Source organism: Oenanthe melanoleuca, chromosome 6 (genome assembly GCF_029582105.1).
Source record: "Oenanthe melanoleuca isolate GR-GAL-2019-014 chromosome 6, OMel1.0, whole genome shotgun sequence".
Classification (NCBI taxonomy): domain Eukaryota; kingdom Metazoa; phylum Chordata; class Aves; order Passeriformes; family Muscicapidae; genus Oenanthe; species Oenanthe melanoleuca.
This window is the reverse complement of record NC_079340.1, coordinates 30,517,855-30,539,620: the sequence shown is the minus strand read 5'-3', so window position 1 is coordinate 30,539,620 and position 21,766 is coordinate 30,517,855. Positions and strand designations below refer to the sequence as shown.

Here is a 21,766-nt window from a genome sequence, read left to right as displayed (position 1 = left end):
CCATGGATCAGACATAATTACAGAGGTTTTTAAAATAAAGCTCCCTTTTGACTCACTGTTCCCATTCCTTTTGTTCTCCAGCAGCCAACACTGATTGCAATGTGATTTTAGAACAGTCGAGTCCCAGTGAAATTACTTTTAGATGGGGAAAGGGACTCCTTTGCAATATTAGGATATCTTTTAGTTCCCAGCCTCTCTCAGATTTGTTCCCATGTATGGGTTAATATTTACAAACTACTAAAATAAAATCTACATTAAATTGAGACAAAATGAATCCTGTAGTCCTATTATGTTAATATGGAAAAATCCAGTGAAAAACCTTAAGCAATGGCTTTGTTCCATTTTTTCTGAGTAGGTTAGGGTAATACAAGATTTAAATGGTTCTCTGAAGAAATTCATAACCTTGTGGGAAACCTTCTCAGGCTCTGTTAGAAGTGGTGGTTCTCACATTGGAAAACAGTCTCCTTGAAAATTTTCCAGAAGTCATTCAATGCAAAGTCTTTTTCTTAATGCATTTTGGAGTGTGTGGTAGCACTTTAAGCATAAGAAAGTATTTTACTTGAAAATGAGGTTGGTCTCAGGGTTGCTTCCCATGTGTGTAAGTCCTGTCTGTGTACTTGTTAATGTTTTTAGTCAAATGCAGTAATTTGCAAGCATATTTATGTAATTACAGAAATAAAAGAAGCACCTTTAGCAAATAGCCATATCAGAGAAATGCTTGAGAGGACCTTGGATTTTCTTCCTTAATTGATATTCTGTCTGTTTTATCCTGCACCTTTCAATTAAAAAAATTCACCCTATGGCTTGTTTACTAAATTCATATTTTCTGATCACTTCTGAACTCTTTAAGGTCCTCTCTGTTCTTTCCATTGCAGTCCTTCACTACTGATTTTGAGTCTCCTGGTGGGTGACACTAAATAGATTTTGAGGTTGTTGTTCTGGTATAAATAATAAGTGTATTTGCATTAGACATTTGGCCTCTGTTGACCTGAAATCCCTTTCTCCTCTAAGTTCTTGTGCTGGGAAGGATTTGTTGGTGACGTTTTCTACGTGAGTTCTCTTAATTCTGGGTTTTGTGAGGCTCTTTCAGTATTTGCATGCAAACACTGCAGTTGGAGCATGGATCAGTCCTTGTTTTGGTCAAGGATGTGCTTCCCCTGGAGGCCACCCCACTGATGCTGGTAAATAACTCTCAGAGCACTTGGAAGTGCTCAACAGATTTAATGTCTTCGTGCTGTGTTATCTCTGTGTGCCATTTTAAGACCATTCTATGATGTGAAGAGGTGTTTTGACTGAAACCTTTATCCAGACTTGTATGCAGGCCAAAGTAAATGGAATTATTTCAAACAGTCTCCTTTGGTATCAAGTCATGGCCAGACTTCAGATAGATGGAATACTAGAAAGGGCTCTGAAATGTCAGAAAAGAAACAAAAGGCTGATTCAACTGTGATTAATCATTCTTAAACTAAATACCTCGGACTGACTGTGGTTATAAGCAGTGCCCCTGGAATTTTATGGCACTTGAGAGCCAATTTCTTTGGCTGCTTTCAGCAATTTCAGCATCACTCCTCATGCAGCAGTGAAATGCATCCAGTGGTAGCCTGCATGTCCACGTCCACAAGATCCACAGGAGTCTGGCTCATCTTCCTCTGCCCAGACTCTTTCACCAAGTCTCACTGTGGAATTTAGTTAATGCTTTCAGTAAGCTCAGATTTGCTATGTAAAGTGAAATTTGTGAGAGAAAGAGATTTAATGTGATGTGCCTTAATGTGATCCTCTGTGATTTTTGGGAGTGTAAACACATGCTTGGTATGGTTCTGCCACTGAACAGCAAAAAGCTTTGCTAAATGTGTCACCAGTTCCACACAAAAAGAGCTGGTGCTTTTATACCTCCACGTGTCATCTTTTTATTCAGCCTCCTTTTCTCACTGGAATTACTATTTACCTTAAATGGGAAAATAAGATTAGCTGGAAGCAGTTTGGAGGACTGGAGTTGCCCTGAAACTACTGGCTTTTCCATGATTAATTTTGTAAGTTTGTTAGAAAAAAACTGCATTGCAATTAGAACAAAACAACTTTTTATGTAAACAGGTCATAAAGAGTCAGCTAAATATGCTGAAAAGTCAGTACTTGTTATAGAGTGCCAAGTTGTTGCTTGCAGCACCATTTGATAATAAAGAGATGAAGTATCTGCATTGTAAAACCATTATTTACTCTAAGAAAGCAATAAAAGTTTTGGCAACACAGTGTTCTTGCTTTTTTTTTTTGGCAAGACCATTAAAAACAAACAGCAAATAATAAAAACAAAAACCTGTAGTAGTAAAGTCCTGAAAATGAGAAGTTGCACAAGTGGGGAGGTAATCCCTGCTTTTGTGTGTGTCTTATTAACATCATTTTTATTTTCCTCCTGCCTTCCTTCCTTCTGTTTCCTCCCTGGACTTCCTGGGATCCTCCTCATGAGCATCAGCAGGAAAAATTGAACATTGATTTCTTCAGAGCTCTGGCCTTACCCCAGCTGCTCCTTCTAATGGGTTGGGTTCTGAATTCTATTGGAGTTTGGGCATTAAAACCCAAAAGGATTTTGAGAAGTCTTTTCAAGTGATCAGGACTTCCAAAAGGATTTTGCATGACTGACTTGATGTACATGTGTTCAATGCTTCTGAAAACCAAACTGCTTTAATGTTCCTTCAAGGTGTGTCTGGTGCAATAAGTCCTTATCTCTCTACATGTATTTTATCAAATGTGTTTTGACTAGGAGGGATGTTTGGTTTTTGGATGTGAGAAAACAGGTGCTCTATTTAGGATTGCAGAGTCCCTTACAGCTTTTTTTACATTTTTTTTTCCTTCTTGTTTCTGCCTTCCATAAAAGCTTTTTTGTTTCACTTTTCCTTATCTGAAAGCTTGTGCCAAATAAATGGAACTTACCACGTTGGAATAAACAATGAGAATGTGGGACAGAATAAAAACACCATGGGTGAAAAATTATTAGTTCTTGATGTCATGTTAGTGATGAATATTTAAAAGCTTTTCTCCTTTACTTTTAACAGCTTCTTACAAAGTGAGTGTTTCTAGTTCTTTTTTATCCTTCAAGACCCTTGTAGAGAGGTTGTGAAAACCACATTATTATGAGCATCAGCAAGCAGGAATAAAGAGATTCTCCATTCTGGATAGCAACAGCCATAACTGAATGCTGACAGGGTATTTCTACTGAAAATGTAATTATTTAATGTAGAATATCAATTCCCATGTATATTTCCATGCTTTCATAGGAGGTAAAGATAATGAATGCAATTACTCAATTGCTTCTTTTTTTTTCCTAAGCTGTTGTTTTTTACTGTGTACAATTGGTAAATTATTCCAGGTTTTCCTCAGTACAGGTGGTGAGGCTGTGCTGAATTTTACACAGCATTTTTCTGCAATCCCATTTTTCTTCTAGACACAGACCCCAGCCATGTCTTTTTGCTTAAATTTATTTCTCCTGGTAAAATATTTTCAGTGGGGACTTACTTTTTTTGTCAGTTAGAACTCCCTTGGGAGAGAAATGAATGTGTCTCTGTGGATTTATTTTTCTAATGTTAGAAATGTTTATATTCCTAATGTTAGAAATCCATGTTTCTTTTTATTTGTTTATGGAGTTTAAGATGACTGAAGTTTGTAGCAGAAATGAAGTGAAAGTAATATGTATATTTATGTTTGATGGGGTTATTTCTAGGCTTTTATCAGGGCAGATGATGTATGTTCTGTAGGTCTCAGCTGACCTCTGAAGTCAACAAGTCTCTTTTTCATTATTGCACCTTGAGAAAATAAACTTGGTTTGGATCAAGTTATTTCCATGTGGTCCTTAAAAAACCCAACCATATTCAGGATTCTCAGTTAAAATATTGTGAAGAATAGACATAGAAAGGTGATTAATGTAGCATTAACTACCTACATTTGCACATCAGCAGGGATGTGTTCTCCACCTTTTACTTGTCACAGGAATCTTGTTCATTTGGGACAACTTCACTATAATTATTTTTTAACTAAGTGTGATTTTGCTAATTTGTGTAAGATTTAGGTGAACTAAAATCCTACCCTTAAAACCCAAGAGGCACAGTTTGTTCAATTGTTGGTCAGTTCTGTGCTAGTGGATGTTTTCAGAGTTACTTAGAGGTAACATGCCTGTCTGTGAAAAGGAGCTGCTGAAAGGATTTATTCAGGATCATGTTGATAAACCTGAAGCAAACCATCTTTTGAATGATGGTAGCTGGTGGAAATTTATCATGTCTAATTCATGACTCAGCATAGTCATAAATTCCCTGCTTATTTCTGACTTACACTAAATCTTTGTTGAAGGCTCATTTGGGGACTCCATAGCAACCACTGGCAGTTAAAGTGAGAACTGTAAATTGTGAAATACAGAGACAAAAGAGCTGTGAGTTTTGTTTGGGTGGCTTTCTTGGTTTTTTGTTTTATTTTGTTTTGGGGTTTTTTTGGTTTTTTTTTTTTTGGTTGGTTGGTTTTTTTTGTTTTATTTTATTGGGTTTTTTTAAGTGAGAATAATATATCTCACAATTCATATATCTTTATTTTTTTCCTTCATGTGACAAATGAGGTCAAAATTCTCATTTCAGAATTTTCCAATTATAGCTCTACAAACCCATTAGTCCTTGTTAGTAAGTGTCAAAATGCATGGAATTAAGAGTATTTTTAAGGTTTCTATCAAGTAAATGAATTGATGTAATGCTGCTTTGTCAGCTTCACTTCAGTTTTATTGATTTAATCATTTTGGATGGTCCTCCAACACTACTTAACACTCTGTACTTCTGAATTTTGTCTTTGTAACTGTCTCCATGTGAGAATTCCCAAAAGTGAGTTAATTTTGAATATTCAGAGATGGACACTGTGCAGTGCTGTGATGGAAAAGGTAATAACATATTTATGTAGTTCTCTTTACTTTTCCTGACACAGTCCCTGTGTAAAGCTGTTCACAGCCAGGCCAGTTCAGATATTGGACAAAATATTAAAAGTTCTTGTGCCCTACAGAAAAATCTGTCACCAAAGTGTGAGTCACTGAAACTGGTTAATTTTATCTGTGCACCACATTTACTGAGGATGGCAACACTTGGAGTGTTGGATCTCTCACTTACCTCCAAATCCAGCTACTCTTATTTTTGCTGTTGTGCTGATTAAATTAGCTCTAATTAGGCAATATTGTCAAGTGGAATTTATCTGGTCTGAAAGCCTGGAGCTCCTGATTTTCCTGGCTCTGCCATATTTCACTTGTGGCCTTTACAGTAGGAGCTGGCTGACAAGCCACTTAATCTGCACAAGAGATGTTTTCTCTCCAATTTTCCAGGAAAGGTTTAATGGGAGATACTTTAATGAGGCCTGGTTTAACTAAGACCTCATTAATTTTACAGAGGTATCATAATACACTCCTCTGAAGTGTTACATGTAATCTGGATGACAATTCATTATTATGAATGATTATTTTCTTTGTCTGAGTTTGTTTAGCTGCCAACTGTACTGAGTCTCCAAGTAAAAGTATAATTAATGAACAGAATATACTAATGAGGTTCTATTATTTATCCTCAACCCTGATATTAAACACAGTCTAGTTTGCAAAAAGTTCAACATCAGTACTTGGATGGGAATGAGAGTCCCATAATCCTATAGAGCTGAGTGATTTGGAGCCAGGAGGGAAAAGTGGAATCATGGGCTGTGTAGTCCATCCCTTTACTGCAATACAGGTTCAGTATATTTAACTTTTAAAACCTGTAGGATGTGAGCTGAGGGCTCCCCTGATACACTCATACACATCTCTGCCTTGGTAAAAGTATTTAAGAATATATATTCTTATATATTCTTGTTCCTTAGTGGTCATCCCACTGAAATTCTTAATGTCTCACCTAAGCTTTTTGTCCTAAAGAATAAGATTTTTATTTCTTTTTTGTTGTTGTGTTTAATTTTATAGAGTTTTTGCAACACCATTCTTTTTAAACCTAATGGCCACCAACATGTCTCTTCATGGGTTTCCCTAAAATCTCCAATCAACCATCCACCAAAAATACCCCTCAGTTCCTTCTTTTCTCCAAGTCTCATTTTTTAAGCTTTTTGTAGTTCTTTTTATGCAGCCTAAAAGATTTTCATCAACCAATATATTTTTGTCCTGGAGAATGGTGGCTAAAATTAGACCCTCAGATGCTGAGGTCATCATTTGTTTATGTAACATGAGTTTCTGCCTTCATTGTGCTGAAGAAGATAGTAACCTCTGGAGGCAAGGAGAAAGGGTGGGAAGGAGGAGAAGAAAAGAGAATTGTGCAACTACAAAGTTTTCAGAATGGGCTAAATTGGGATGTGGGCTGAGTTATTTTTAGTGTCAAGGTTTGTGACTATGAAAGAAAATGTGTGTATGCTGTTGAATTTCTCTGCTCTCCATTCTGCTTTAGCTAAGTCTGTGTTAAAAATTGCATTTTTGTTTCTTTCAGGAGAGAATATTGCATTAAATGAGTTGATAGGTCATAAAGGGTTTTATGATTTTTCCTTCCAGTACTTACAGAGATCTGCTGGATGAATTTTATCTTCCTTATTGTAGTAAATTATTATTTACAGCATTATAATAAATACCAGGAGTGACAGCTCAAAGTAAAAAAAACCTAGAGCAATGCCATGATAGTACTGGGTTACAGATAATGGTAATTAATTGTGTTTTTATACCAGCAGCATATTCCTGCTGGGGGAGCACATTATTTCAGGTTATCCTGTGGTAGCCACCACTGTTATTTAAGATGCAAGTAATTTAAAAACAAATTTTTGTTCTCTTTAATTGGTGCTAGAGGCAGTAGTTGAAGTTTGTAGAACTTGGCAGGTTCTTGTGTAGTGCTGAGTTTCCCCAAAGATCCTCGAGGGCTCTGAGAGGCTGCACGGAGCAGGAGGGTCAGTGGAGAAGTGAAATAATTTGTTACATCTTCTTTAAAGTTTTGGTTTGTTTTTTTTTTTTTTTTAATCCAGTAAAATCAGTTCCTGAAGGCTTTCAAAGGTTGCCTTATAGTGGAGACCTGAGAGCTTGATGAGTTTTGTCTTTTTGAGTGAAAATTTAAAAAAAGCCAACAAAATTCAACAACCCCAAAGCCCCCCTTTGGTGTTTTCAGACACTGCCCCGAGGTTTCTGCTTGTCCTGTGAGAATTAACCACTGCCAAAACCTTTATTTTGTTTAGTTGTTCTCAGCTGAAGAACTGAACTGTTCAGAGTAGTTATTTGCTGTGTTAGATGTGTTGGGTAATTTGGGATTTCTTACTAGAAAGGTTTCAAAGGAGTAGATCATCCTTTTTAATAGCATGGGATACCGTTTGCTTCCTCCCCTTTTCTTGTTCAGAATAAAAGTGTTTTCACAAATAACACTGAGATGGGATGACAAAAAAGGGTGTGAAAATGACTCCATTGTTAATTAATTGAAGAAGAATGGGTCTGTGGAGCAAAAGTACATAGGACCCAAAACTCTCTTTGTCCCAACACAAATGTATTTTGTTCTGTAAATGGACAGAAGACAAGATGAGCTTTTTGTTCCACTGATCTATTGATTTTATTTATTTATTTAAGCTGTTAGGGCTAGTGTTCTCAAGGGGTGCTTAGTGATAGTATGGGCATGATTTATTTATTTATTTTTTTCTTCTGTTCTTTCTATTTTAGTCTTTACCAATTGGCATTGTGTGGTTTGTTAATTGCTTTTAATTGTCTTCTATTCAGGGGAAAGGGAGGAAGGTGGACAGATGTTACAATATATTTTTAGAGGCAGAAATGTTTAGGAACACTTTTGTCTGCTGTCCTTTAAATGTGCAGATCTCTATTAAACTTACATGATTCAAACTGATTAAAGTTTCAGTCATTTAAACTTATATTATGCCAATAAATATTGACCTAATGTATGCTAAGCATATAAGTGTTTATAACACTTTGCTGTCTGGTTTAGAAGTGTGTTAAAAGTGCAGGGAAATGAATGAAGCTGCTTTCTTGTTTTAAGACATGCATGCACATGAGTATAGGGTGCACCTTTATTGATTTTAAAATAAAGCAGGGTGATTGCTTGGGCAATTTTTAATTATTTTTATCTCTGAAAAGTGGGGACTGTAAACTGTTAAAATGGCAACAAAGTGCTTGACTACTATGAGTGCAGTTCTAATTTAATACTCCCCTAATCCTGTATTTGGCTGAATGTTTAATGCACCCTTGAATTACCAGGTTTTGGAATGATCAGGACTTACACAGCTTATAGTTATAGTTATTAATGCCAATCCATTTGCCTCCAAACTTGTTTTTTTAACGTGAAGGTGTTTATAAAGCAGAGTTTCCAAACATCTGGCATTAAGAGAAAACTGAAGTGTTGATGTTTCAGCTCAAAGGCTTTGGGGATGCATAATGTTAAACAGTCTGTTTTCCTAAACATGCAAGTAGACATTTGTGTACCTTAAATGGCAGGAATTGAGATGGAAGCATAATGGGGAACGTGTTCTGCCCAGCTAAGAGAAGTGTTGGGCACTTTTACAGGGCCACGAGCTTAATGGATGCCAAGCTGCACGAGGAATGGCTGCTACAAAACCTCCCACTGTAACTTCAGCTTGTTCAGCTTTGTATGATAAAAATGAGCTTACTTGACAAGAATTCTAGGATTAGAAGTTTAATATTTTTGTTTATAATTACGGAGACAAGAGTTTAATAACATAAGGAGGAGTTTGCAAACAAGTCAATGTCAAAAAGAACATGTTGAAAGGATACAATTATATTTGCTGTATTGTTCCCTCAGGCAGTTATTTCCTGCAAAACAGCTTTACAAAAATTCAGCACATCTCTATCTAGCCATGTTCTCAGTGTCTTACTGCTACAATTGTTTCGTGTCCCTATTCTTGAATTCTTTCATCAATTTCTTATATTTAGCTTGGTCTCAGAGGGAATGCATTGTAGCCCTGGGGCTCTCTTAGTTCAGTATTTTTTCTGACAACTAATATAGTTACAGCCTGGTTTTCAGTTTGGAGTGTTAAAGGAGAGGAGGGAAGACGAGAGGAAGGGAAGAGAAGGGAAGAGGAAGAGAAGAGGAGAGCCAATTGTATCCTGGGCTCTGGGGACAGCTCAGAGCCCTTCCAGTGCCCAAAGGGGCTCCAGGAGAGCTGGAGAGGGACTTGGGACAAGGGATGGAGGGACAGGACACAGGGAATGGCTTCAAACTGCCAGAGGGCAGGGATGGGTGGGATATTGGGAAGGAATTCTTTACTGTGAGGTTGCCCAGATTTGCTGTGGCTGCCCCTGGATCCCTGGGAGTTCCAGGCCAGGTTGGACTCTGGGGCTTGGAGCACCTGGGACAGTGGAAGGGAGTGCCATGGCAGGGGGTGGAATGAGCTGAACTGTGAGGTCCCAACCCAAACCATTCCCTGGCTCTGTGATTCCAGGATGGTAGGAAGCTGCTGGGGGCTGTGGCAGTTCAGATTCTGGGGATGTTGCCTCTCACAGATGTTTTTGAGCTGGAGGTGGATGTGGTCCCACTTCAGTCCCACTTTTCCAGTCTGGGACACCAGGAGCCATCTCTTCTGGGGTGACAGAACTGTCAGGTTGTTGCAGCCCAGGCTTTTGTCTGTTCTGAGCAGGGTGGCTCCAGCTCAGCCTGTTGGAGCTCCATGTGCCAGGATGGTCCCAAGGTGGTGGGATGCTCTCCTGCTGGGAAGGGACTCCTGGCAGAACACAGAGGCTTTGTTTACAAATCCCCCTCTCCCAGCAAACAAAGCAGGCTTGTTTAAAAACACCCAGCAAACAAAATGGACCTAAAATTAGAATGCTTGTTTCATGAATGAAAACTTACTATGAAAATAAACATTTTTAGGGACAATAGAAGAAACTTCTTTTAAAGCACACGTGTTTTGATGGAATTTTTGTACAGATCCTCGTTGATCCTTGGTGCAGATAGCTGTTGCTTTGGTTGCTGTTAAGGTTTAAGTTCTAACACATGCTTGGAACACTGGTAAAGGGAGCCTTTGTATTTATTTATTCAGTTTTTAATCTGCAGATGTAAGGGAGACAAGTGGGTTTAGTTCTTTTGGCAGAGGTGCATTACTCTATCCTTGTAATACAAATTGTAGACACTGAAAGACAGATTGCCTTTCTTCCTCCTTCAGATTTTTAGTCTGAATAGCATGTTTGTGTGAGCATTGAGGATCCATTACCATGAATTTCACAACATTATTTAGGATCCTGCAAAAATGAAGGTTTTACTAATAAACTTTCCTGTGCTGTTGCCTCCCTTTGTGCTATAACTTCACTTGCTTTTTTCTATCCTAAAATTAGTGTTACTATCTATTTGCCTGTATGTGCCACTGTTGTTGAGGTTGTTTCTTCAGTGCTGGGCTATGTCCATTTCAGTGATGAATGACTAAAGATAAATTACTTGGCTTTTACTCAATTTTTCATTGCTGGGCTTGTAAAAACTTGTCTAGTGTACCATGTATTGGTAGAGAGCCTTGAAATTAAAAATCTTGTATTGTTCTGAATTACTGGCTTCAGAATATTACTTCTTGTTCTTAGATATATGAAAGCAGCTAGAAATGAAAAAAGCTGGACTGACAAATTTTAAAGTGACCTTGTTTTTCAACATGATCTAATTGTGTAAAGTTTGAAAAACCCACATAGCATATCTTAATCTAAAGCAAACATCATGCATCTGAATTCTTAATTAGGAGTATATTTCAACTTGTGAATATGAATGTTCCACAATTTGCAAAGCTGTCAATTAGTCTGTTATTTATTATGTCTTGAATTATTCCTCAGGCTGAGTCGGTAGCTGGGCATGAGAAACATGAAATTATTTATTCAGTATAAGGCTACCTTCACCAGACTTCCTTGGGAAGGTTTTATTTTCTTACCCTCAGAGTCTGGGTGGATTTTTGGCAAGTTGTGTGGCTTTGGCTGGGTTTGTAAAATCCCTGTTGGAGGCTGAAGCAGAACTTTGGGGGAGTCCAGGGCAGGTGTTCCCAGTGGGGTGTGATGGTCTGGGCAGTCACACAGGGAGATCTGATCCCAAGGGCTGAGCTGGGAAAGGGGCTCTCAGTGGGATCAAAAGTTGAGTTTTGGAGCTGGGAGAAGGGAAAACTCTCTGAAAAGTCATTGGAGAGACACTGGGAGTAATGGGGAAGGCTTGGACTGGGGAAAAAAAGAGCTTGGAAATAAGCACAGAACTCAACATTTCTGGAGACTGATATGCAGGAAGAGTCAAAAATGTCAAAAATGCAGAGAAACTGGGCAGGAGGAGAAGCAGGTTTCCATGTGCACAGTCCTGGACAATTTATCCAGGAGCTGGGAATGTGCAGTTGGATGAAGTTGCAAGAGCAATGCATGTGCTGTGCACAGATAAAATGAATAAAATTAGTAAATGGAGATAGATACCTGAAAAGTGAAAATTTAGAATATACCTGCTTTCCTCTTGTGTCATCCTTTAGAATTGCTGCTTAAAAGAGTGAGGAAAGTCAGGTTGGAGTTGAAGTGAGTCTTATGTCACAAAATAATTTCTTGTCATTATCACAGAAGATTAAATAACTAATTTACTATTGGGCACATTGGAACCACAACCAGTGTTTTTATAAAATGAGAATAAAAGATTGTGCAACCTGCCCTCACACCCATTTCTATCATGCTGGTGCTTTAATTCTATTGAATTTTAATTTTCTGCTTCCTGCTGCACAGTTGTACAGAAAAAAAAACCAAAACATGCTCACTTTCATTTAAATTCTCTAAATTTAATTTTGTTTATCTATTTTTTTCTATTAAGTAAATATGGTGTGTGGTGTTTTTACTTTGATAACTACATAGCAGAAGCCCCCTTTGACAGGGAATTAATTTAGTTTTCCTGTGGCATGTGTCCATAAGCTACAGATGAAAGCTGTTCTTTTAGATGTGACTCCAGCCAGTGAGGTTTTAATGAATGTTTAAAGCAATTTGATATCAGTGTGACAATTTTGTGCCTCTGAGGGTGAAGTATGGGTATGATCTATTAGGCTGTGCATATTTTTCCTGTGGTTATTTCACCTTACATTAAATATAAGAAAACAAACTTTAACATTAATTTCATACATTTAATTTAATGAACTCAAAAATTACTCAATTTATGGCAGCCCTTCCAGAGAAAGATATGGAATCCACATGACTGAAACACTAATTTATTTTTCTTGTTATTTTTTTGGGGGTTTTTCCCTCTTCTTTTGCTTCTCCCAGCTGCCAAAATAAACTCCTTTTGAGATAGACCTAAGTCAACAGAGTTGGTGTGTCTCTAATGAAGCATTCTTCTTGAGGCCCCCACTTGGATTTTATCTTTTTGTCATAGTTCTTTTTAATCTCCCTTTCCAAGTTTAATGCTGGAGTCTCCATAAGAATTTCTGCTGCAGATACAAAGTAAACAAGGTCCATTTCAGTAATCATATGATTTTTATTCCCCCAAACTCTTTGATTTTTTTTTAGTAAAAAGGCAATTAATATTACATTTTTTTTTCTGTAATATACTTTAAAAATATCAAGTTGTTGAAAAAGTTGGCTAAAATTCAAGGAAGCTAATAGCCTTCAAATGTACAAGCTTAACTCTTCTTTATTATTGTTTTCCACTTAAGTTTCTCAGATTGTGCTGCTTTTTTTAGCATTCTTGAGTAGCCTCTCTACAGATAAGACAGATTCTGGCTTCCAGCTCCAGAACAATCTGTGTGGTGCTGTCTTTAATTAGCTCGTTCCCAGCTGAATTTTGGATGGCAATTTCCAATAAATGTTAGCTGGTTTTACATATTTTATTTACAGTCACAAAATCGTTTTTCCTGTGCAGTGTTTTGAACACACAACCCTTTGAGTTTATAGGGAGTCTCAGTCTCTAAATGTGCACAAATACCTTGAATTAGAAACATTCCTTGGAATCTCAGTCTCGTGTGGAAGTTGCTGTTCTGCCAGTTTAGTGTCACTGATATTGAATATTAGAGCATGAGAGAGACAAAATAACAATATCTGAAGCTATAGAAAGTTTTCATATATTTAACAATATTTTTTATTCTAATGTTCTTATTATTCTGGTGGCAGTCTCTGGAATTCCATCCAGTAGAGTTTTCCTGTAAGTACTGTCTCATAACAGGCTCCTTTTTTTTTTTTTTTTTTGTGTATATCAAAGACAAAGTTTATGTAACAACATTGAAATCTAAACTTTGTTTCAATAGTCTGTTTTAATAAAATGCCATTGTGTACAGCACAGATTAGGAGATATAAACAAGAAAAAAGAGAAAGGAGCCTTGAGAAATGTAAAGAAGGCAAAATAGACAGATCATAGTTTGGTGATGTAAAATTACTTAGAAGATATGCTTTAAAAGAGGCCCTAACTTTATGTAAGCTCCATACTTGTAGTATTTCTCTTTGTTTCTCATTTTCAAGTGTTGTCTTCAAACTTTTCTGTGCTTTGGGTATTACTATTTCAGCTTTGGATAAACAGTCACCCTAGGGCAGTCCAGAAAGCATAAATTTGCTGTTGCTGTCATCAAAGATCTGGAACCAGGGTACAACAGCAGTGTCAGGGTAAATAATGCACTTTATTGGTCTTGAAGGGACCATTTTGTAATGTTGGTAGTGTTGGCTCTGCTGTGTGAAACACCATTTCCAGGGCAAATTCAGCCTGGTAGGTTTAATCTGATCTGTGGCTGCTACTGAAATCTTAGGAATCACAACTGCAGAATTTGTGTGTATATGTATCCATCTTTCTTACTGAGAATAAGAGGAATAGAGTAGGAATAAGCACAGATATTTAATGTCCTGTGTCTGAGTTGATAAAATTTACTGGACACACACTGGCTTGAATAAATCCCTAAGTGCAAAGAACAGGAGTATAAAAGATTGACAACTGCCCCCTGCAAATCTTTAAATTAAATTTTCGTAAGTATTCATGTAAATATCTGTGTCTATTTAGTCATCAATTTTTTATGATGTAATTCCTGAACATACAGTTTTTTTTTCCTCTTTTGTGCAAGCCTAATCACTGGATTTATTCCAGACATAGTGGCTTTGATACTGTGACTTTTAAGAGAGTGGCTTTAGTTGTTTAGAACAAAAACTCTCACTTTACTCTCTTTATAAAAGAGAAAGGACACTCTTAGCAAGAAGTCTTGGAGGAGAGAGCAGAGCTTCAAAGTGGCTGTGAGAGGATGCCCAGAGCTGTCTCTTATCTCCAGCTCTGGGCAGTTTCATCCCAAACTGATAAGGGAGAGATGATGCAGCAGCTCTCTCTAAGGCTCTCCACCATGCTAATTACTGCTCACTTTTCAACTTGAAACCAGAATTATCTCTGTGATTAATATGGTGGTGTTAGAGAGGAGAGCTGTTGGAGTGTGGGCATGGATGTGCTTTATCTCAAGCAGCACTTTGTTGGCTTCTTGGATCCTGTGGATGGTGTGTTGGAATATTAATGTGCTGCAGGTCGTAGCTTGGAGCTCAGTATAAACACCCAGAGCTTCCCTTGGCATGTTCTACTCAGTGAGTGGAGGGAAAGATAATATTGCCATAAAAAAGGAGGAAGAAGAGCTGCACAGACTTGGAGACTGAAGAGGAAAGGAAAAAAAAAATCAAAACCTGTCCCAAATGTTCCCTTTTTGCCTCAGTGAAGAGCAGTTTTTTCTCTCGCAGCCCATGAGCCTTTTCAGACACCTGTTGGCTGTTTCCCAGTATCAAAAAGAAGCTTGGAAGTGTTCAATATTTCAGATAATTTCTAGGAGAGGGGACAAGGGGAAAGCAGCTCTTTGGAGTGTACACTAAGCAATAATGATAGCAAAATCCAAACAGTTCAGGAGATTGTGAGGAATAGCACGAGTTGGGAAAACAAAGAAACAGCAAAAGTCTCTGAAGGTATTTTGAAGAGAAGGAGTATTTTTTTAAAAGTACTTTTTTTGCATAGCACCTTAGGCAAATAAAGTGCTGAGATTTACTTTCAATCACAGTGAAATTGAAAATAAACTTAATTTAATTCCACTTTTGTGATGGGTTAAGAGCATGTAGGCAGTTAATGGCCAAATAATTACATGATAATTGTAGGATACTGAATGTGAAACTTGGCTGCCTTCCTTTTTGACTTTTACTCATTATCTTAATCTGTTTTGCACTTACCTGAAATATTTTATTTACCTGAGGGACACTATGAAAACCTTCTGAAATGCAGTTTTTTTGTATTTAGTGAAGTACAGCCAGGTATGAATATATGGGCAGTAACTGTAGGAAATTATTTTGTTTAACATGTAGAAACAAATGTCAGAAATATTTTTGCTTTGGTTTTATCATCAGTTTTTTCTCTTAATACATTACATGGACTAGGGAAATAAACAAAAAAGAGGTGCAAGTTGGCAAATTATATACAAATTTGCTTTGGACAGTCAGTGTAAACATAATTGAGAAACATTTGGAAAGACAATCAAAAGTAATAGTGACATAATTAACTGATCCAGATAAATGTTGGAACTAGATGACCTTAAAGGTCCTTTCCAGCCCAAACCATCTTGTGATTCCATATTTCTGTTGGAAATACAACATCCAATTATATTTACATTTCACTTATGGGAAACCAAAGAATGTGGGAGAAGGTGGATTTTTACTCTGAGTTTCTATGTTTGAGGTGCCTTGGGAAGCACCTTACAGCTCCCTGGCTGCCTGTAAAATTCCCATTACACAGATTTTGGGATGATGTAACTAAATGAGAATGAACACATCTTTCTGAGAGCAAGGACTGGCACTTCATGTACTCGAGTTCTGTGAGCTGCAAAATAAATTTTTGTGCTATTATTCGTAACATCTTTTAAGGATTACAAGACATTATTCTTTAATGAAACAGAAAGGTGGCTAAGCTCTCAAGAATGCAGCTCTGGGATCCTAAAAATGTGGAGTCCATAATTATTTCAAAGTTTGCTGCTTGGACAGAATCAGCTCGTTTGATGCTGGCACTGGAGTTTCAGGCAGCCTGCTGAAATCCAGCTGTTAATTGAGTTACCCAGTGATGTAACTCCTCTTTGATATCTGTTTTCTTGTAAGCCCAATAGTTTTTGATGATAAAGGTGAAGTCTCCAGCCATCTCTCCTTCTGTCATTCTGTGCCTGTTGCTTGTTTTTATTTGTTTAAAAAAACAGTGACTGCGAGGTGGGAGTGAATTAGTGGAGGTGGTTTTGGGACAAGAGGGGAGGATTTTGTTTTTCTGAAGTCTTTTAGGCCTTGCACAGCTGGATGCCATGTGAGGGGCTGGAAGCACAGAGGGCTTGGGATGTGCAGCTCTTTGTCCAGGGCTGGCACAGAGCACAGCAGGTCGAGTTACTGGCCAAGGGCTCTCCTGGGGATCCATAAACTCTTATTTCTGTTCATGGAATGAAACCAGGGAGCAGGGGTCTGCTGCAGCACTCTGGGGGATTCCAGGGGCTGCCTTTCAGGGAAATTCCTGTATTCTTGAATTCCATGAACCCGTGGTTGGCCAGGCAGCACTGCCCAGCTCTCATGGGTCACTGTTGAGAATTTGGGGTTGCTTTGGTTGTGTAGCCAGAGCACTTCTTTCTAGGCAGCTGGCTGGAAATGGAGATGAAGGCAGTCTTAATTCACTTTTAATAAAAGATCAATGGCTTTATTGTGAAAAAATAGAATACAGATGTAAACTGCACTTGATAAAAGAATTAAATGTGAGTTTAACCTTCCTATTTTGTTTTTTCAGTGCTACTGGTGCTTGACCTTCATTTTTGAGACTATTGTCTTTCTTGGTAGTTTTACATTTTAAGTTTCACTTAGACTACAAAAACAAACTCTGCTGGTGTTTTTCATCTCAAGTGCTTACCAAATCCCTCAGATTTTGCAAAATATTTAACAAGTAATCTCCAGACTAAAGTCTCATTAAAACCTTTGCCCTTCCTGTGGAACAAAAGTTCAGAGAAGTTCTGTTTGATTGTAATTTGAAAACTGTAAAACAAAAACCATCATGGTGTGAAATATTAATTTAGGCTTGGCAGTCTCTCTGTAAGATTTATTTCCAGAAGCTTCCAATTAAAATGCAGCATGTCTAATTGTATAAGGGAAAGCACCTTGAAGGCTCTCTCTTTTATATTATATAGGAGGAAAAATGCCACAAGCATTAGTGACAACAAAATATCTTGCAGGTATTTGTATTAAAAACCTGTCATGTTTATGTTGCAATGAGTTGACTTGGTAAAGGAACCATGTGCTCAGGAATTTCTTTGCTATGTTAATTTTCAATATTGTTTTTTAGTCAAACCATTTGATAGATTAGCCAGATATTTATCTTTTTGTATGTTTATCTAATAATTTTGTGCATTTAATCTAATTTGTACCCTTGTTAAGCATTGGGTTGTTGTGCTCCTTGAACAATGCAATTTAAATGGTTTCCCCATTTTTCAAAGAAGAAAAAGCAAAATAGGGAAAAGACAGGTTAACCAGGATGGTTAAAGGTATGGAATACCTTGTCTTGTAGTAAGAAATTTAATTCCATTAAATACCAGTCTGGTGGAAATATCAAACCTTGGACCTTGAACATCATCCAGTCCCATCCCCTGCCATGGGCATGGACACCTTCCACTAGACAAGGATTTTTTTTATTTCCAAAAACATTTCAAAAAAGCAAATTTTGTGTCTTGGATATTTCTTGGCAAAATGTAGATGCAGAGAGAGAAATATGTGCAGTTGTTTTATATTGACAGAATTCATTGCATCAGCAGGTGGTGTTGGGTTTGAGAAGCTGAAACCTGAGACAAGTGCTTAGGGATGCTCTGTAAGAAGATACTTTTTGTTGAAAGTCTTCTAGTTAAATATTCCCAAGATAGTCTGGACAACTTAAACAGCTCTACTGTGCAAGAGCTTGTATACAATGAGATAAAAGAAAGCAAAATGTTTTCAGTTGTGAACTCTTACATAAACAGAATCACTTCTGAAATGAATGCTGATCTAATCTGAAGCCAAAGAGAAATGATTTTCAAAATCAGTTTTGCAAATCTGATTAGGTTCTACTGTGATAAATCCCTCTGCAGCACTTCCTTTTAGGAGATCCCCTTTCTGTTTTGGATTTATGATGGGTGTATGCTGCAAATCAATATTAAGAATAAGAAGGAATATAAATAGTATTCTCAGAGGCAATTTATTTAGATGATGTAATCATCTAGAATGAGTAATGAAATTTGAACATTTTACAGATGCTCATGTACATGAGGCAGAATCTGTGTGTGTTCTTAGGTTTAGGTGGTTTTGCAGTCCAGGAATAAAGGGAGAGAGGAAAAAGGTAGGAGGGGGATTTGTAGTGGTTGATTTTCAAATAAATAAATACATTGGTTTTGAATATAAGTTAACATGAGGTTTTAAGTATTCTGAGGACAGTAAGTAAATGGAGAGTAGCTGCTTATGGAAAGGGTGGAGGGAGGCAAAAGCCCTTAGAAATAATTTCATTTGATTTAATGAAGTCCTGTGGGTTCCCTTTTTAATTCTCTCAGTGCAGACACTGTTCATTGGGACCTCACCTGGGTACATCCTGTGTTCCCCTTCCTCTGTGGAATGACTCATGGGATGTGGCTTTGACCAGCAGAGTAAATAAAACATCTTTACAGAGAACCATCTTCCTTCTGGGGTGTTTGGAAACACTTCTGGGAAGGGAGGATATCAAAGAGAGTCAAGGGCTTCTTTCATTTTTGCTCTGATTCCATGAGTGTCCTGGGTCAGTGATGTGTCATCCCCACAGCCTCCTGTGCCTTCAGGGAACTTTATGAACAAAGTCCTAAATTTTGGGGTAAGAAAACATCTAAAGAAAGTCACCTCAGAACTATTTTTTCCCTTTCCAAATTATGGTATTTTTGATGCCCAGAATAAATATTGAATTAGAGTAATGGGTTGGATAATCAGTTTTTCCTGTTACTATGCTGCTCAGTGCTAAAGAAGGTTTTTTTGAAATTATAACCAAACCAGTAATATTGCAATGCAGTTAATTTTATACATCCCACTTTATGACAGACTGGAATGTCACAGAAGTAAGTGGGAAACTTAGAATATGGCTGCATAGTGATTTTCATGTGTGGGATTCACAAATGTGACAAATTTCAAGATGTGGGAGCAGGATCTGCTAGAAAAACTGAGTGCCTGGGCTGTCTTTCCTTAGAGCCATGAGTTAAACTCATGCTACTAGGAAAGATTAATTTGCCACTTGCATCTTCTGTGTTCAAGCAACAGCTCTGAAAGACAGTTCCTTGGCTATTTCTGCCTTCTTGGCCAGTTGAGAAAATGTCTTTAAATCAACAAGTAATTATGTTCTAATTTTTTAAAAAATATGACTGAAAAGGCATATTTTTTTCCCCAAGTCCTTAAACTGTTTAATCTGAGTAACCATGATTAAAAGTTCTTTAAGCACTACCTTCACATAGCTTTCAACTATTTCTGTTTAGAGAGCATAACATTTCAAAGTGGTTTATTTAAAAATGTCACTTCCATTCTCTGGCTTTAGAGGATTTTCTAGGGCCTTGAGGTTTAAATTTCTGAATAAGATTGGAGGAATATTGTTTTAATTTAATATAAAAAAATTGCCTCTAGGAAAAAAAAAAAAAACAACAAAACCAACAGTAGTAGTTACAAGTCAATGCTGGATGTTTTTCAAATGAGATAATTCATCCAGACCTTTTCAGAAATCTGCCTCAGGTATTTGACAAGGCTTGGCATGGAGCTTGGTTATTTTTATCATTTTTGCACGGATACTGATGACTTTTTATCAGAGATAATTCTTGTATTTCATACTCAACAATTTACTGTTTAAATTAAAGTTAATTTTTCTTTAAATGTCATGAAGAGTTGAACAGTAAGAGTACAAAGAGAATTGGGAATTTCTGGTGGTTCTGATTCTCCAGAACTGGTGTTACTTAAGGATGTCCCTAAGGAATGTCCTCACCTCCAGGCTGCAGTCACAGTAACTTTTGTGTTGTCCCTTCCCAAACCTTGCTCAGCTTCATGGGAGGCTTTTTTCAGAGCAGATACTGGGCAGTAAATCAACATCATCTCAAGATGATAATCTTAATTATCCATTTAATGTAATTGATGTGAAGAGCTCTTAATGGCATCAACTGCAGGGTGACTTCTGATAATGCCCAGTCTTTTAATTTTTAATTTGTATCCTTAAACTTTTTCCTTCTCTTTTCTGTGTGGCTGTTTTTCAAGCTGAGATGTGTAATGAATTTGCAAGTTAAAAATTAATTTGCTATTGCCACCATATGGCTCTGAATGTTGAGAGTGTGTGGATTGCATGAGTAATGGCTCAAAGATAGAATTTTGAACTTAAGTTATAGGCTGCTGAATAATCTTATTTTAAATCAAATGAAGATCTGATTAGAGGAGGTTATTATTGCTGAGGTGGTGATTTTCTGTGTAGCTGGAAGGAAAATAATTAAGGCTGTTTAGTTTCTGGGAATGTCTGCAAAGAATATCATCTTAATAAATCAGCCAAAAAATAGTAGAATTTCACTAATCATTACCTGTAAGCTAATCCAGGAAAAGCTCCATGAATTAAAGTGTTACTATTTAAATAGCAATGAACAAATTGCTCCATCACTAATGTAATAAAAATAGTGTCCTGCTTACTGTTCAGTGGGCTTTTTCTATTAGATTTTTTTTTTCTTGGTCTCCATTATTTGCTGGAATTACCAACACTTGAGATGAGCTGCTTTTGGAGGTGCTGAGTTTTTTAGTGTTGGCCCCAGCTCAGCAGAGCTCCAGAGGATAACTTAAACAGAGAGTTCCAGCAAGCAAAGCCAAAACTTTCCTAGTTCATCTTGGATATGGTGGAAGAGTGTTTTGTTAATTTTACATTTTCATCACGTGCCAAGGTTGAGTTTGTGCTCCTGAGATGGTGCTGAAATGACTAAAGCCTGTGATTTCACTGAACACTCACTTGGTGTAGATTAGATTCAAAACTATTCCTTTCTCTTTGGAAAATCAAGCTGCAGCCAGAGTTCTTGTGCAAGATATGACTGCTCTCTTTTTGTTGTTTTTCCCCCATCTTTTCCCCTTGCCAGGGTCAGTACAGGCCCTCTGACCTGCTGTGTCCAGAGACCTTCATGTGGAGACCCATTGAGCAATGCCTGCCCCTGCTGGAGCACTCCAAGTACTCCCGCCTGACCCAGGATGGAAAAGCAGGTGAGCCCTCAAAGAATGAAATATCTGCAATTTATCTCTCTGTTTCTAATGCAGCAGACCCATCTGCTGCTCAAGCAGCATGGAAATCTTACCTGTAAAGGATGAGAAGTGTACAGTTCACAACTCCTGCAGCAAACATTAGTAAACAGAGAATTTTATCTTTTAAGCAATGCACATTTTAAGTACATTCTGTCCTGTAGTTCAAAATTAACACATATTGCTGCCTTTCAGATTTTTTTTTCAAATTATATTTGCTATTCTGGGCATTAACAAAACCAATAAAATAATTGTTTCTCACTCACATTCCTGTTGGGTGAATGCATAAAGGAATTAAAGTGGAATCAGCAAAGGAAAGTGAAAGACTGGAGAAGCTGAAAGGCATCAGATGCTTTTGTTAAGAAGCAGAGTGGCAGATTTAGTTTAACAATCAATTAAACATTCAGCTTAACAGTCAGTGGATGTGAGGAGCACAATAAACAGCAGAAGCACCTTAAACATCTTGATGTAATGTGACATAGTTTTACACATTGTGTAAAATAGGTACTTGGTGATTTACCAGCATTGACTGGTTGGGATTGCTACTGACCA

General features: G+C 37.4%; 1 protein-coding gene across 4 annotated transcripts in view; it reads left to right on the top strand.

The window, feature by feature from the left end:
- The window catches only part of ATE1 (arginyltransferase 1), a 66,678-nt gene that overhangs the window by 27,817 nt on the left and 17,095 nt on the right, over positions 1-21,766 (top strand). For all 4 annotated transcript variants that reach the window (XM_056495506.1, XM_056495508.1, XM_056495505.1 and 1 more), the window contains exon 11: positions 21,058-21,178. In XM_056495506.1, coding sequence (XP_056351481.1) covers positions 21,058-21,178 — 121 coding nt within the window. The remainder of the gene's footprint in view (positions 1-21,057; positions 21,179-21,766) is intronic.